At 40.1% G+C, this 13,487-nt stretch overlaps 1 protein-coding gene across 1 annotated transcript in view; it reads left to right on the top strand.

The window, feature by feature from the left end:
- Position 1: 1 nt before the first annotated feature.
- Positions 2-13,487, top strand: part of osbpl1a (oxysterol binding protein-like 1A) — a 28,503-nt gene continuing 15,017 nt past the window's right edge. The window contains 17 exon segments of the mRNA XM_080506230.1: positions 2-124; positions 2,532-2,661; positions 2,738-2,823; positions 2,926-3,000; positions 3,133-3,244; positions 3,369-3,454; positions 4,913-5,057; positions 5,445-5,512; positions 5,614-5,658; positions 7,605-7,678; positions 8,025-8,088; positions 8,180-8,198; positions 8,201-8,215; positions 8,218-8,279; positions 10,409-10,537; positions 10,765-10,846; positions 11,133-11,239. Coding sequence (XP_080362356.1) covers positions 2,538-2,661; positions 2,738-2,823; positions 2,926-3,000; positions 3,133-3,244; positions 3,369-3,454; positions 4,913-5,057; positions 5,445-5,512; positions 5,614-5,658; positions 7,605-7,678; positions 8,025-8,088; positions 8,180-8,198; positions 8,201-8,215; positions 8,218-8,279; positions 10,409-10,537; positions 10,765-10,846; positions 11,133-11,239 — 1,293 coding nt within the window. The 5' untranslated portion in view covers positions 2-124; positions 2,532-2,537.

Genomic DNA, 13,487 nt, shown 5'->3' with positions numbered 1-13,487 from the left:
CTCCGTGGGGGGGGGGCTTAAAGCGTCACATGCTTCAGGAGGGCCCGCCAGAGAGCCGCGGTGTGTCAGCACACTAGTTTGTTGTTGTGTGTTCACCTCACGGGACTGGGCCCGTTCAACAGCAGTAAGTGTTGATTGTTTGTCCTGTTTGCAGATCGCAAGCTGCGGATATGTTTTGATTCTCATAACAGACGAGACATGCTCTCCTGTCTGCATCATACATGTGTCTTAAAAGATCTGGATGAGACGAGAAGACACATCATTGATTTTGTGTACATCATCTAAATCACAAAAGTACATATACAGTACTGTTATTAGGTTGGCAAACGTTTGAAAACTGTAAAGTAGAGTTGCTGCAAGTAAAAGTGCTGCTGTCAGAAAGAAAATACTTATTGCAAAGCACTTTTCTCAGAATAGTAACTGTATTAGTTTCTTTATAAGTACATTTGAATGCACTATTAATAACAAATTCCCTCGAATTTACTTGACTGCAACATTTATGTTTAAACTACATTTTCAGACAAACAGTTAAGAAGCCTATATAAAAGATTTTAAGTAAAATTAAATACAAATTGTAGAAATACAGACGTTTTCCTTGTTGAAGAGTAAACCTACAAGCAATCTCCATGGAAAATTGACTCGTTTTCTATATTGTGGGTGTATTCAGTTGTGATTTTAAATGTGGAATTGTAGTTTGTAAAGTGTGCTCAAGCCTGAAAGTACATGTTTGCCTACTCTCACAAACGGTACCCATGAAAGTACTCTGTAATTACAGTGATATAATTATTTGTATTTCATTACTTTGAGTGGGTCAATGCAGTTAAATCAAAAGTCTCCATGTTGTCAGTTGTGTTGTGTTGATTTGTCAGTGCTTCAGTTAGAGCAAGTTCTAACAAGTTCACTGACACTTTAGTCCAAACTGAAAAGGAGTCTCGCTCTCTCTCTCTCTCTCTCTCGCTCTCGCTCTCGCTCTCTCTCTCCTCTGCATGGTCACAAGGTAAATGTAAGGGGGGGTGTTTAGATGATTAATGGGAGACTGATAAAACAAGTCCTTTGACCTCAATTGTGTGTTAATTTTAAACAGTGTGTGTCCCGAGTTCAAACTATTAGATCATTTGACATTATCAAGCTGTTCTTCACCTTCATTTATTGGAAAACTTTTAAAGTCACGCGTGTTGTAAGGACATAGATGAGAGGGTTCTAGTTTGACAGAGGGTTTCATTTGTTGTTCTCATTTTAACTTCACTAGAGACAAAGGATGAGGAACTGTGTCAATCCCAGGTAAAACCTGTTTCAGGACCAGTCCAAAGGATCCGTCTCCTAAACTGCAAACGTCGTCACCGCAAGATCTGATTGGTCTTGTTGTTTCACAATGACACAATGATCTTTAAACACAGGCATGTGACATGCCATAGTATTGCACAAAGTAGGCTATCTCATTCTGTGTTTGACAGCAGACCAAGAATGTCACATGGATTTGTTTCTATGCAGTGCAAAGGTTAAAGGCAATACTTGTTTCCTTCCTGTAAAGGCTGGTCTGATGACCGCCAGCTTCAGAGGAAAATAAAAAGTTTCCTTCTTTACCGCTTTGACAGTTTGTTCATCTCTGCTGGCAGATAAAACAAACGAAACCTTGTGACACTTTTGTCACATGTTTTGCAGAATTTGAGATGACGTAATGTTAAGCAATAGCATTATTTTGTCCAAAATGTAAGAATTTGCCTAACAATTGCAGATTGAGGTCGTACTTACGATTAAACTAAATTTGATATGCAGTGATTGGTGAGCAAACTTTTTAAGACACAGTTCTGTGACAACTAAAATTGCTTCAATTATTAAATGATTGTTAGGAATTTAGGAAAAGAGGCTGCTTTCAGTTTGAGCAAATATTTTTCCAAATCTGCTGAGAATATATCTGGCCTGTCAACTTGTTAAAGCTGAACACAATACATTAGGCCGTAGAAAAAAGAGGGAGCCAACAGTATTTAAAGAGACACCATCCAGTCACTGCTGTGCACCAAGTTCCAGATCGTGATTTGAGATTTTGATGTCTGTGGATTCACTGTATGGCAGCACAGCTGTGGTTAGTCTTCCCAACTCGCTGCAAGAAAATTGGCAATTTAAGATAGAGGGGCACCTTTCTGTGTGGAGTCTGTATTTTCTGTCTTCTCCAGTGGTCTCCAGTTTCCTCTCACAACCCAAAAACATGCATTTTTGTGGTTTCTGTGGTTCAGTAATTTAATTATTTTTCATATGCTGCCAATTACAACATGATAATCTACTGGCGGAAAAGAACCACAATTTTACATGAGTAAGCAAAAGCATAAGTGAAAATACTAAATTTTACCAGGAAGAACCCTTGACTAAAACAAACTGAGTGTTTGCTTTCTGCGGCCCAAACAGTAAACAGTATAAAGAAAACACATTATTTGTGCCATGAGTTTGTAAATTCCTAAGCATGTTTTTTGAGAAGAAGCATACCACACACATTTTAAAATATGAAAAAAAAATCTCATCGGTTTCCTTTGCAGGGATCAATGGAGGAGCTGGAGCCAGAGGAGCAGTTCCTTCGCTTTGCTCGAAATGGAGACCTGCCCGGGGTCCAGAGTCTCCTGATGGCCACCGTACGAGAGGAGACAAATATCAACATCAACTGTAAAGGTTAGTGATTACTGCACGAGGATGATAACAGCTCTGTGTCGCTGGTAAAACAAAACCTGTGCTTTTTTCCCCACAGGCAAAACGAAGTCTAACTTAGGATGGACACCTCTTCACCTGGCTTGTTATTTTGGACATAAAAGCGTGGTGGAGGAACTCCTAAAGGTAGAGTGTTTTTGCTTTGTTGTTGTTGGTTTTTTTCCCCCTGTGAAGAGTGAGGTTTTGAAAGAGCAACACTGGTAACGTGTGTGTTGTTACACCATGCAGGCTGGGGCAGACGTTAACTTGCCCAATAACATTGGAGATACGCCGCTGCACAAAGCTGCATTCACAGGAAGGAAGGTGAAACAGTGTCTCAAACAGTTTCCAGTTCACGTTTGAAATTTCCTTCCTCTCTCTGCTTATGGTTGGAGCTTGTGCATGTATTTGTTTTGTCTGTCGAATCAACCAACCAATCAATTGCATGTCGATCAGGAGGTTGTCATGCTGCTGCTGCGCTACGACGCGTGTGCTACCGTCATCAATGGGACAGCACAGATACCCAAAGACGTCACTCAAAATCCAGAGATCAGAAGCATGTTGGAAGGTGAGAGAGACTTGTTTTCATCCCAGTTAATCTTTAAACAGTAATCTATAAATATCAATAATGTGTTTTCTAATGAAGGTATTGTACTTTCTTTTCTCCCTCTTAAATCCCATCCCGGTTCCAGCCGCTGAGAGAACAGAAGAGAGGAAAATGGAGGAGAAGCTCCTTGAAGCAGCGAGTGAAGGAGACCTTGCAACACTAACTCAACTGGTTAGTGTCAATATCTGCATACTTATTGAAACATTTATTGCAGTATGTAGAGTCAACCATATTCCATTATTTGTGGCTTTATTTTGCGGTTACTTCAATGTAATAAGAGGCTTTGTTCGTTTAATAAATTCAGATTGCTTGGCGCTACTTCCCAGGGTGATGCTGATTCCATCACCACACTCAACTATCCAAACAAATACTCTAAACATTGCAATTAGTCCTTTCTAGTGCTGCCCGGAAAATTAATCCCATAATATTTGCTTTGTTATTCCTTTGACACTCATTTCAAAATTACAAAAAATATATATATATTTTTACTTTATTCTCTTGACTATAAAGTAGAAACAGTAAAACTTTACTCAACTTTAATATAGTATATCACACAATTACATGTTTATGGGTCACAGGGGGCACTAATTCCTTTTTAATAATGCTTTCAATATTTAATGCATAGGATCATGGTAATCCTCATTTTGTGTAGTATGTGTTGGTCACTGTAGCCTTTAGTGTGATCTCAGTCTGGCCCTCCAAAGTTTAGTGAATTTGGTCCTGTCAAAGATTTATTCATCAGTTTTTATGGCTCTGTCTGTCAGGATTTGTTCGTTTGGGTGGCTGCATAATTGTATAATAGTAGCACACTGAACTCATGGTGAGAAAATGTGACATCGGCATAAACGATTGTGATGGAGTTTGCATGTTCTCCTTACTGTGGGCGTAGATTTTCTCTTGGTACTCTGGTTTCTTCCAAAATCCAAAAACATGCATTTGAGGCAAATTGTCATACAAAGAGACTCCCCTCTAACAAGAAGAAAGCTGCAGGAGAACCATACCCAGGTGGTGGACACCTACCTGGACTTGTTGGGAAAAGATTGAGGAGAGCGAGGATATAGAGAGAGAAATTAAGATGACAAAGAGCAGCAGAGAGCAACAGTTTGAAGATCAATGAGTGCACAGACCTCAGATCAAATTTACATCCAGTGTCAGAAACATTTGCAGGCAAGTAGAGAGGAAAAGGACAGACAGAAGAATCACAAAGTTGTGACATGCAATGATGCCTTTTAAATTAATTCATGTTGAGTAAATGGCAAATAAATTGTTATTGCTCGAAATGAGGTTCCCCAGCAGTCTGAACCTAAAACTGATTGCTTGATGATCTCAAATTCTTAATCACCAGTGTTTCTTGAAACTCATCAACACAATAGTCCATGATGTTGTCACAAGAAGAAGCCCTGGATATAAATCAATATATTATTTTAGAAATATTCACAGTAGCCTGGAGAGACATCTAACATGCAACAGTGGCTAAAGCATGTTAGAAAACCTCCACTTTTCCAGCGAGTCATCACAGCGTGGCAAAGCCAAAGTGCCATGCTTCATTTCTCTGCAGAATATTAACAAACGGGTGGATCCTTGTACCGAAGCAACACATCTGTTTTCTGTCCTGTGTGTTCGCTTAAGCTGAGCAGGAAGAAGCGTCCAGACATCAACTGCACAGATCTGCTGGGTAACACCCCGCTGCACTGCGCAGCCTATCGAGGCCAGAGGCAGTGTGCCCTGAAGCTGCTCAAGAGCGGAGCCAACCTCAGCATCAAGAACAAGAACGGTACGAAGCATCTGCCGGAGCTGGCAAACATGAATGACTGGTGATGTTTAATACTTTGCTTTTTGGTGGGGGGGGAAGAGGATGAGTGAAGTACCATGAAAATATCAAATCCAATAGGATTTGATTCTATCAAAAGAATTACCTGTGTAGCCAGAGCGTGCTGGTTAATAAAATGCTTCAGTGGTCCTTATTTTGCACCAGTGGCTTCATTGGAAAGGCAAGGCAAGGCAAGTTTATAGCATCCAATTTCGGGTGTAAATGAATCTTATTAATAATTATCGTCTCCAGGACTTCACTGTCATTCAGCCACACAGTATCTTTCTTGTGGTGTGTGCTCGGACTGCTTTGTAAAAGGCTCCACTTCTCTTGTTTCTCCACACTCCTCAGACCAGACGGTAGCTGACCTGGCCAGTGACACAGCTATGAGGCAATTTATTGAAGCCAGCGCGCATCGAGTGAGTACTCAGCCGACAGTCGGCCCCCTGAAGTTCCCATGATTTGTTCTTTGACTAGATTTTTCATCCTTGCTCATGTTTCTCATCTGCATCGCTTGCAGGGTATGACCCGCCATGTGAAGAAGTACGAGGGACTCCTATGGAAGGTAGAGTCTGGGGAAGAGTATCTGTGGTTGGCGGGGGATCCTGATCCATTGGAGATTAGGAAAACAGCAGCAGACTGGAGAAATTACCTCATGTAGTTTCACTGATTTTCAACAACCAGGTGCTTTAGAGAAGCCCAAACACATTGCTGTAGATTGAGTGGTTAGTAAATCAAACGTTAAGCTCAAACAAAACTCTACATTTATCTTATACTCAGAATAATCCTTGAACCAATAACAATTGTGCCACAGTCTTACACTATGAATGATTTTAAAATCTCCTTCAATGAGAAAACTATGAATAAAGATGACCAATAATTGGTTTCAGACAGTTACAGCACATTTCTCTCTCTATATATATATATACCTTATTTAAATTACTCTATCATATTTATCTGGTTAATTATGTGTTTTAATTATTTTACATGAAAGTAAAATAATTCAGCATCCCAAAAATTATACTCTCTCAAATATTTATTTACAGGAGGCCATAAACTTATATATATATAAAAAAAAAAAATGCTTGGATATTTTTTTCTCATATGTAATAAGTATAGAAACAATGAACAAAAGATAACTTTTTAATAATTTTCTATTCCTTAAATGCAGCTGTTTACCCAATAGTTCTTCAAATGGGCCACCGTATTTAATTGTTCCTGTGTTTGTGAATGTGAGCCATGCAAGATGCTGCAGGCTTGACAAAGAGGCTCCTGCCTCATTAGCATGTAATAGTGTAAATATACGGTCCTTTGTGTGAAGGTTTAAAACAAAATAACACGAGAGCTGCTCCTGCTAATGCTGATGGAGAGAAAGTGAAAACAAACTGCAGTTTAATTAGCTCATGTTGAAAAATTTTTATCTCTGCTGATAAATGTCAGCAGCATTTCTAATTCTTCCCAATTCCAGTTTGTGCCTTCCGCTTTGCTCCAGTAACAGCAGTGGCACACAATATGATTGGTCAAAAACAAGGCTGAAAATTTGACATTTGAGCTTGTGGTTGCAACACACTCGTAAAGGGTTGGTACATATTACATCTGTCCAGACAAAAGTTATTGGTCCCGTATCTAATCCGAGCCATTCCACTGTGAAAACAATACGGAGAAAAAAGAAAAAAAAAAACCTGACCTGAATGAATGCAGAGCAAACGCACAGTGTAGAAATGACTGATAAACCAAGTAACTTTACAGTTATATTAACATTTTTACAATACACCTAAGTTCCGGCATTGAACCAACATCCATGTATCTTCTGTGCTGCTTCATCTGAAGTCATGGGTCATGGAGGGCTGGAACTGATCCCAGCTAATCATGAGTGACGGCGGCTACACCCTGGACAGGTCGCCAGTAATTCAAGGGGCCAACACAGAGACAAACACGTTCACATTCATACCCTATGGGGCAATTTATGAACACCAATTTAGTTTGTGATTAGAAAATAGCGCTCAAACAAAGAGGCACTTCTGTGAAAAACCTCACTGCTGTTATCCACACAACACGGTTTGTTAATTGATTACTGATTCATGCCTGTGCCGTCATATAAAAATCCAATCCAAGTGTGATTATGGCAGCATGATTTTGTGAACACAGCTTTGGGAAACCTCAGAATCTGACCTTGTTTTGGCTTCCTGCTGAGCCAATCAACTTGGCAAACAAACCCAGATTTACTGTTTGTCACGTTCTCTTTTAAGAAGTATTTTCAGCGGTTGCTGGGCGCTTCTAAAACATTAGTGCAGTCACAATTTAATTGTGACTGCACTAATTGTGACTGATGAGCTTATATGCTTCCTCTGTCCCTCTCTCTCTCTCTCTCTCTCTCTCTCTCTCTCTCTCTCTCTCTCTCTCTCTCTCTCTCTCTCTCTCTCTCTCCCCTCATCCGCATTGGAAGTCAGGAAAGACTGATTACTAATACAATGGGATGCTGATTCATTGCTTGTGTTTTTTATTCTGCAGAGCTCCAGATTTTTTGGCTGGCGCTCCTATTGGGTTGTTCTTCAGGATGGGGTTTTGTCCTGGTACCCGAAACAGTAAGTTCATCTCTCACCTCCATAGTGCTCATTGATTCAGACACCTGGAAAGAGCTCCGGTAACAGATAAAGGAGATATAGCACATTTCTGATGGGAAAGGTGTGGGAAGTGGAAAATGAGTTAAAAATAGGACTCTGGCCTTTATAGCACTGCTGAAAATCTGTCATTTTGCACATAAGTCTGACTTCAAGAGAAAATATCCCGCTTCCTCTCTCTCTCTCTCTCTCTCTCTCTCTCTCTCTCTCTCTCTCTCTCTCTCTCTCTCTCTCTCTCTCTCTCTCTCTCTCTCTCTCTCTCTCTCTCTCTCTCTCTCTCTCTCTCTCTCTCTCTCTCTCTCCTGTGAAGGTCAGATGCAGCTGCCAATGTCAGAAGACAAGGCTGTAAGTCCCTGACCCACGCTCAGTGTTCGGTAAGCCCCCGTTTCAAAACAGTCCTATATGTCTGTGTGTTTTTGCGTGAGTTCAACTTTCCGTCTGTGGGACGTCTCTTATGGCTTTCAGATACGTGACAAAGACAAATGCTTTTCACCCTGAAGTGCTTGACGACAGTATTCATCACTTTAAAGTGTCGTCAAAAACTGAGCAGAGGCAAACAAGAAAAGTAAGTGTCATTCTTCCTCAAGCTGTTATACCCAACATATGAATGGCCCCTTGGTACTATAGTGATTCATTTATGGTGTGTGTGTGTGTGTGTGTGTGTGTGTGTGTGTGAGTGTGTGTGTGTGTGTGTGTGTGTGTGTGTGTGTGTGTGTGTGTGTGTGTGTGTGTGTGTGTGTGTGTGTGTATTCTTTTCTAATAATTTTGGTGATTTATTCCCCCTATATGTTTTAAAAATTAGTATACACAAATTCCAGTGAGTCAAATGGGTGTAATTGGTAATTGTTTAATTGTTTTCGTTCTCTATATAAATCATAGCAGACAAGTAATATTAAAACAGGAAGAAGGATCTACATACATGTTATATCTCTTCAATTATCTGGCTTCATTTAACCAGACATCGGTGATCCAGATAAGCGGTACTACGAAGCTGCTAATTAACTATTGATCTCATCTCAGGATTTTCCATCTACTTCCGCTCATCCATATTAAAAGAGGGTAGAATTTGCTGCATTTAACCAGCGTTGGAAACATGAGCCAGAGCTCCATCATGGAAGAGAAGATCATTATGTTGCATGTGCACATTACAAACCGATCATCTAAGCAAAAAATAGCAACACTGTTGTATTATTCAAAATATGAAAGAAAGAAAAAAGAATGTTTTGTGGATTGTTGGAATTAATATTGAATTGAACAACACGCAGTACGACATGTGGTGTTGAAATTGAACCACATACACACATAAAAATATCATCATTCATTTGTGAAGTATGGTTGGTGTCGCGTCATGGTTCGGGATTGATTCTTGTCATTAGCACAACCACAAAGGTTTGAATGTTTTACAGGTTGGAGTCACTCCACACATTAGCCCAATCTTCTTTCATTTCAGATTTGTCAACTCCTGACACTAAAACTTTTTTTTTTTTTTTTTATTCATTAGCAGAGGAGTTCACTCACTTTTTCCACCAGCGCTGTGCATATTTAATTCATGTATTCAGGAAAGGTATTAATCATTATAGTTGCTCTATGCTGTAAGGTTATAGTAAGAGCCAATGTAGTGGGCTGTGTGTGTGTGTGTGTGTGTGTGTGTGTGTGTGTGTGTGTGTGTGTGTGTGTGTGTGTGTGTGTGTGTGTGTGTGTGTGTGTGTGTGTGTGTGTGTGTGTGTGTGTGTGTGTGTGTGTGTGTGTGAGCAGTCGCAGTCGTGTAGTTGAACATTGGATTTATCTAAACCTGTGACTTAAATACAGATCAAATATTATGACCAGTTAAAGCAGAAAACTATGACATTTTTCTTATTTTATGGTTGTTCATTTTTGTTGCTGTTGTTGCCAGTTTGCATTCTATAAGGCCAAAAGCAACATGTTTATGTCCCCAAGGACCAGTAGGTCTATGTAGCTGCTGTTTCAGCACCATGGACAGCGGCACAGCCTCCTGAGCACATGAGGAAGGTTCTTGGATGAATTGAGTGTCTTGCATAGCAGCAAGGCTGTGCAAATGGGTGAATGTGACTAACTTTAGAAATTGCTTTGGGAGCTTCTAAATCAGTGGAAAAGCCCTACATAAGTGAAATCCATTTACCATTCACACACTTCAAAAGGAGAAGAAATTCCAAACCTACTCGGCTTTTATCCTCAACAAAACCTGCTGTAAACATCTGCAGTGCCGGTGAGCTCAGACAACAGCAGCCGTTTAATACAAATGAAGCAAAACATTAAAACAATTTTGTCATTTTAACTATTTCAGACCATAAACATCTGTCAAATTGGGCAACTGTTTATCAAGAGAACATTAAGGCACCTAACGTAATAAGTGTTAGTATACTTACTGAAACAGAAATATATGAACTTTCATATTATGAGTCCTCGAATTGTGGATGACAACTTGTTTATTCCCATAATACATTATAAAGTGTCAATTGGTGCCTTTTTTAAGACTATGTAAAGCTAACGAAGTGTCTAGTTGACATTATATTTAATAAAAGGTATGTCTCTAATTTACATCTTATCTGATTAATCCGCACAAAAACAAATATGCATTTAATGTTTCCAAAATTCCCATGATGCAGATAGAGGGAATATTTGCAGTGTCGTGATTTTGAATGTCGTGAATTTTTTGTGATCGATTTCTTATAGGCATGGGTTGATGCGCTGGAGGAGCACTCGGCCTACAGCACACATTATTGCTCCCAAGAGCAGGGCAGTGAGGAGGAAGAGGAGGACGAGGAAGTGATGTCACTGGGGGAGTTAGCAGATTCGCTGCAGGTGGCCGTGACCCCCCCCCCCCTTCCCGCCCCCCAAAAATCCCAAATATATACATAATTGCCATGTCAGCATAATAAGCCATATTCTATCCTGTCGTAACCACTTTGCTCTGCCTGTACCCATCCTGGAACTGCCTTTCTTCAGCTGCGATTTTGTCCCCCCCCCCCCTCTTTCTCTCTCTCTCTCTCTCTCTCTCTCTCTGTCTCTCTATCTCTCTGAATTACCAGGCGGCGGAGGCCAGCCAGAAGAAGCTTGTGAAGGAAGTGGAAGATTTCCTGTGCATGCTGAGAAATGATGGGCTGTCAGAAAGTAAAACCTGTTATTTTCTATCAACCGATTTACTTTTTTGTTCATGTATTTATTTGTATGAAAACAGGGGAAATTCTACCGTTAATCATCAATCGGTCTAGCAAATCTTGAAAAAGAAAGCTTGGAAATCAAGAATAAAAGCATCATCAAGAAGGTGAAAGTGTAGAGATCTGATGAAGTAATGTTTGAAAAACTGCTGGAACATCAAGTTTGCTTAACCTCTGCATTTTAGAGGCCTGTTTTATGAATTGATTCTTTGTTTTTTTTTTATTGCATGATTCCTCAGGATTTCCGCCACCCTTGCAGCAAAAAATGCAAGAAATCTGTGACTTATCCGGTGCAACCACTTCCAGTCTCAGTGTTTGTCTCAGCTTCTTCTCCAGACAGGAAGGGGTAAGTGTCAGCTTCCCCAGCACACCTTACTGACCTCACTGAGACATGGTAGCATGTTGGAGTGATGTTACCTGGTCCGGCCCAAAGTAGAAATTTAACGAAAACGATGCTACACTTAAGTTTGGTTTGTAGTTAGCGTTTAGTGCTGTCTGACAGTTTCTGTGTGCGTATTGCATTGTTTTGCAGTGTAACTTCTACACACATGCTGTGTGTTATTGGATGATTGTGGTTTGCTTTCTTTTCCAGCTTCATACATTATATATATATGGTCTATAGATTGTAATACACTAATACACTTTACACAACCTTCGTACCAGGATTGATTTCAATTGACCGAATGTGACAATTGTAAAACACCCTAAAATAACACATGCTGGCAGTATTTCACTTACATTTGTAAATACAGTCATAAATAGATTTTAGTCATATAACACTTTTCCGCTGGTTTAGCAGCTCCAGAAACGTTTTACAATGTTAGTCACATTTACCCTTTCACAAACACACTCACACACCACTGAAGGCAGCTGCCATGCAAGGCACTCAGTCCATCCATTTTTAGACAAATGGACAGATGGGGGATCAAACCTGCTGCTTTCTGGTCAAGCGACGACTCACTCTACCAACTTGGTGAGGTATAAAAATGAATGGTGTGTTATGGCGTGTTCACGGTTCACTGTTTGAGCCGGATTACAGTTCAGTTCAGGGACTTTCTGGGAACGTATGAGTAATTTCGTTGATACTGAAATTAAGTCATTGGGTTGTGAAATCTACTAATGTGACTCTGGCTCAGCTGTTGTCCGTGACATCGTGCACACAACTCACAGTAAAGATGGATAGTCTGTTGACTGTGGTGCAACGCAGTATATTTAACCCTTCGCGACAACAAGGTCAGCGAGTGTCTGCATGTTGAGACTTGAAGGTGTATTCTGTTTGTCAGCCTCTATGATAAACTCTAGAATTTCAATCTATGGGCTCTTGTAACCTCGTTACAGCCCCTGTGCATTCAATGTTTAGAGTAGAGGTAAACTCATGATCCATCAGTCTTTAAAGGGTAAGCACATAAACATCACTGAGGTCATAAAAATATAAAAGTAATTATTTTGCAAGTGCCTAATATGTCGATGTGTGCATGAAATGGCTGAAATGTTCCATGTAAATGTATTTTTCTTTTCTTTAAAACATTTCTTAAAGAAAAAGAAATATCATATTTACAAAAAAGGATTTTATTTCTTTTTTTATTTGTTGTGCATCACATCAAAACTGAAAGATTTGTCCTTTTACGTTACCTTATACTGAAGGAGCAATAGGTCAGGGCATTCCTGTGAGGAGTTTGCAACGTCTCTGTGCGCATACGTGCGTTGTGCATCGTGTGTGAAGTTTTCCTCCCGGTACTCCGGTTTCCTTCCACAGTCCACAAACGTGCATTTGAGGTTAACTCGTGACGCTAAAATGACCCCAGTTGTGAGTGTGAGTGTGTGAGGTTGTCTGTCTCTGTGTTTGCCCTGTGATGGACCTGCACCCTGTCCAGGTGCACCCTGTCGTCGCTTTGATTGGCTCCAGCGCCTGGCGACCCTGAGCAGGATAAAGTGATGTCTGTGAAGGAGCAGTGCGCTGTGTGGTGCTCGGGGACCATTGAAGAGTTTAAAGGTCATGCTCAATGACCCCCCAGAGATAGTGATCAGATTGAGGAGACGTGGTGGCTTTCACGCTTTTCTATGTTGGTGCAAAATGCCTTAAAGAAAAAAAAGCCCTATGATTGACACTACTGCCACACTGGTATTTACAGCTAATGAGCCTCTTTACAAATAGATGAACGCCTACCATTTTAGCCATCTTAGTCTGTTTGTGTGCTATTACGAGAAGGCTCAAGGAAAGTTTTAAATGTCAAACTTTGACAGTCTATTTTACCAGAGTCTGTCTGATTGATCCTCTTGGCAGCACAAACAATTGCACAAAATGTCATGGACTGTTGAGTCAGCATATTTCACTATGTATCAAATGAATGACTTTTCATACTGCCCAGGTTCAAGACATGAACACAAGTGCTTCGAGATGTAACAAAGAGCTTGTTGAGTAAAAATGTCATTTTGTTCTACTTGGGCTGAACTTGAATCATGGTTCACCATTGATGCTGATTATGGGCAATATATGTCAAATTATCCCCATTATTTCTAGTCGTGAAGCAAAAAAACTGTTGAACTTAAATTGAGAGGTGTTTTTTTTTCTTTTTTCTTTTGCATTATTATCC

Source organism: Blennius ocellaris (genome assembly GCF_963422515.1).
Source record: "Blennius ocellaris genome assembly, chromosome: 12".
In the NCBI taxonomy this organism is placed as follows: domain Eukaryota; kingdom Metazoa; phylum Chordata; class Actinopteri; order Blenniiformes; family Blenniidae; genus Blennius; species Blennius ocellaris.
The sequence above is the reverse complement of the archived record's forward strand: the minus strand, read 5'-3'. Positions and strand labels throughout refer to the sequence as shown.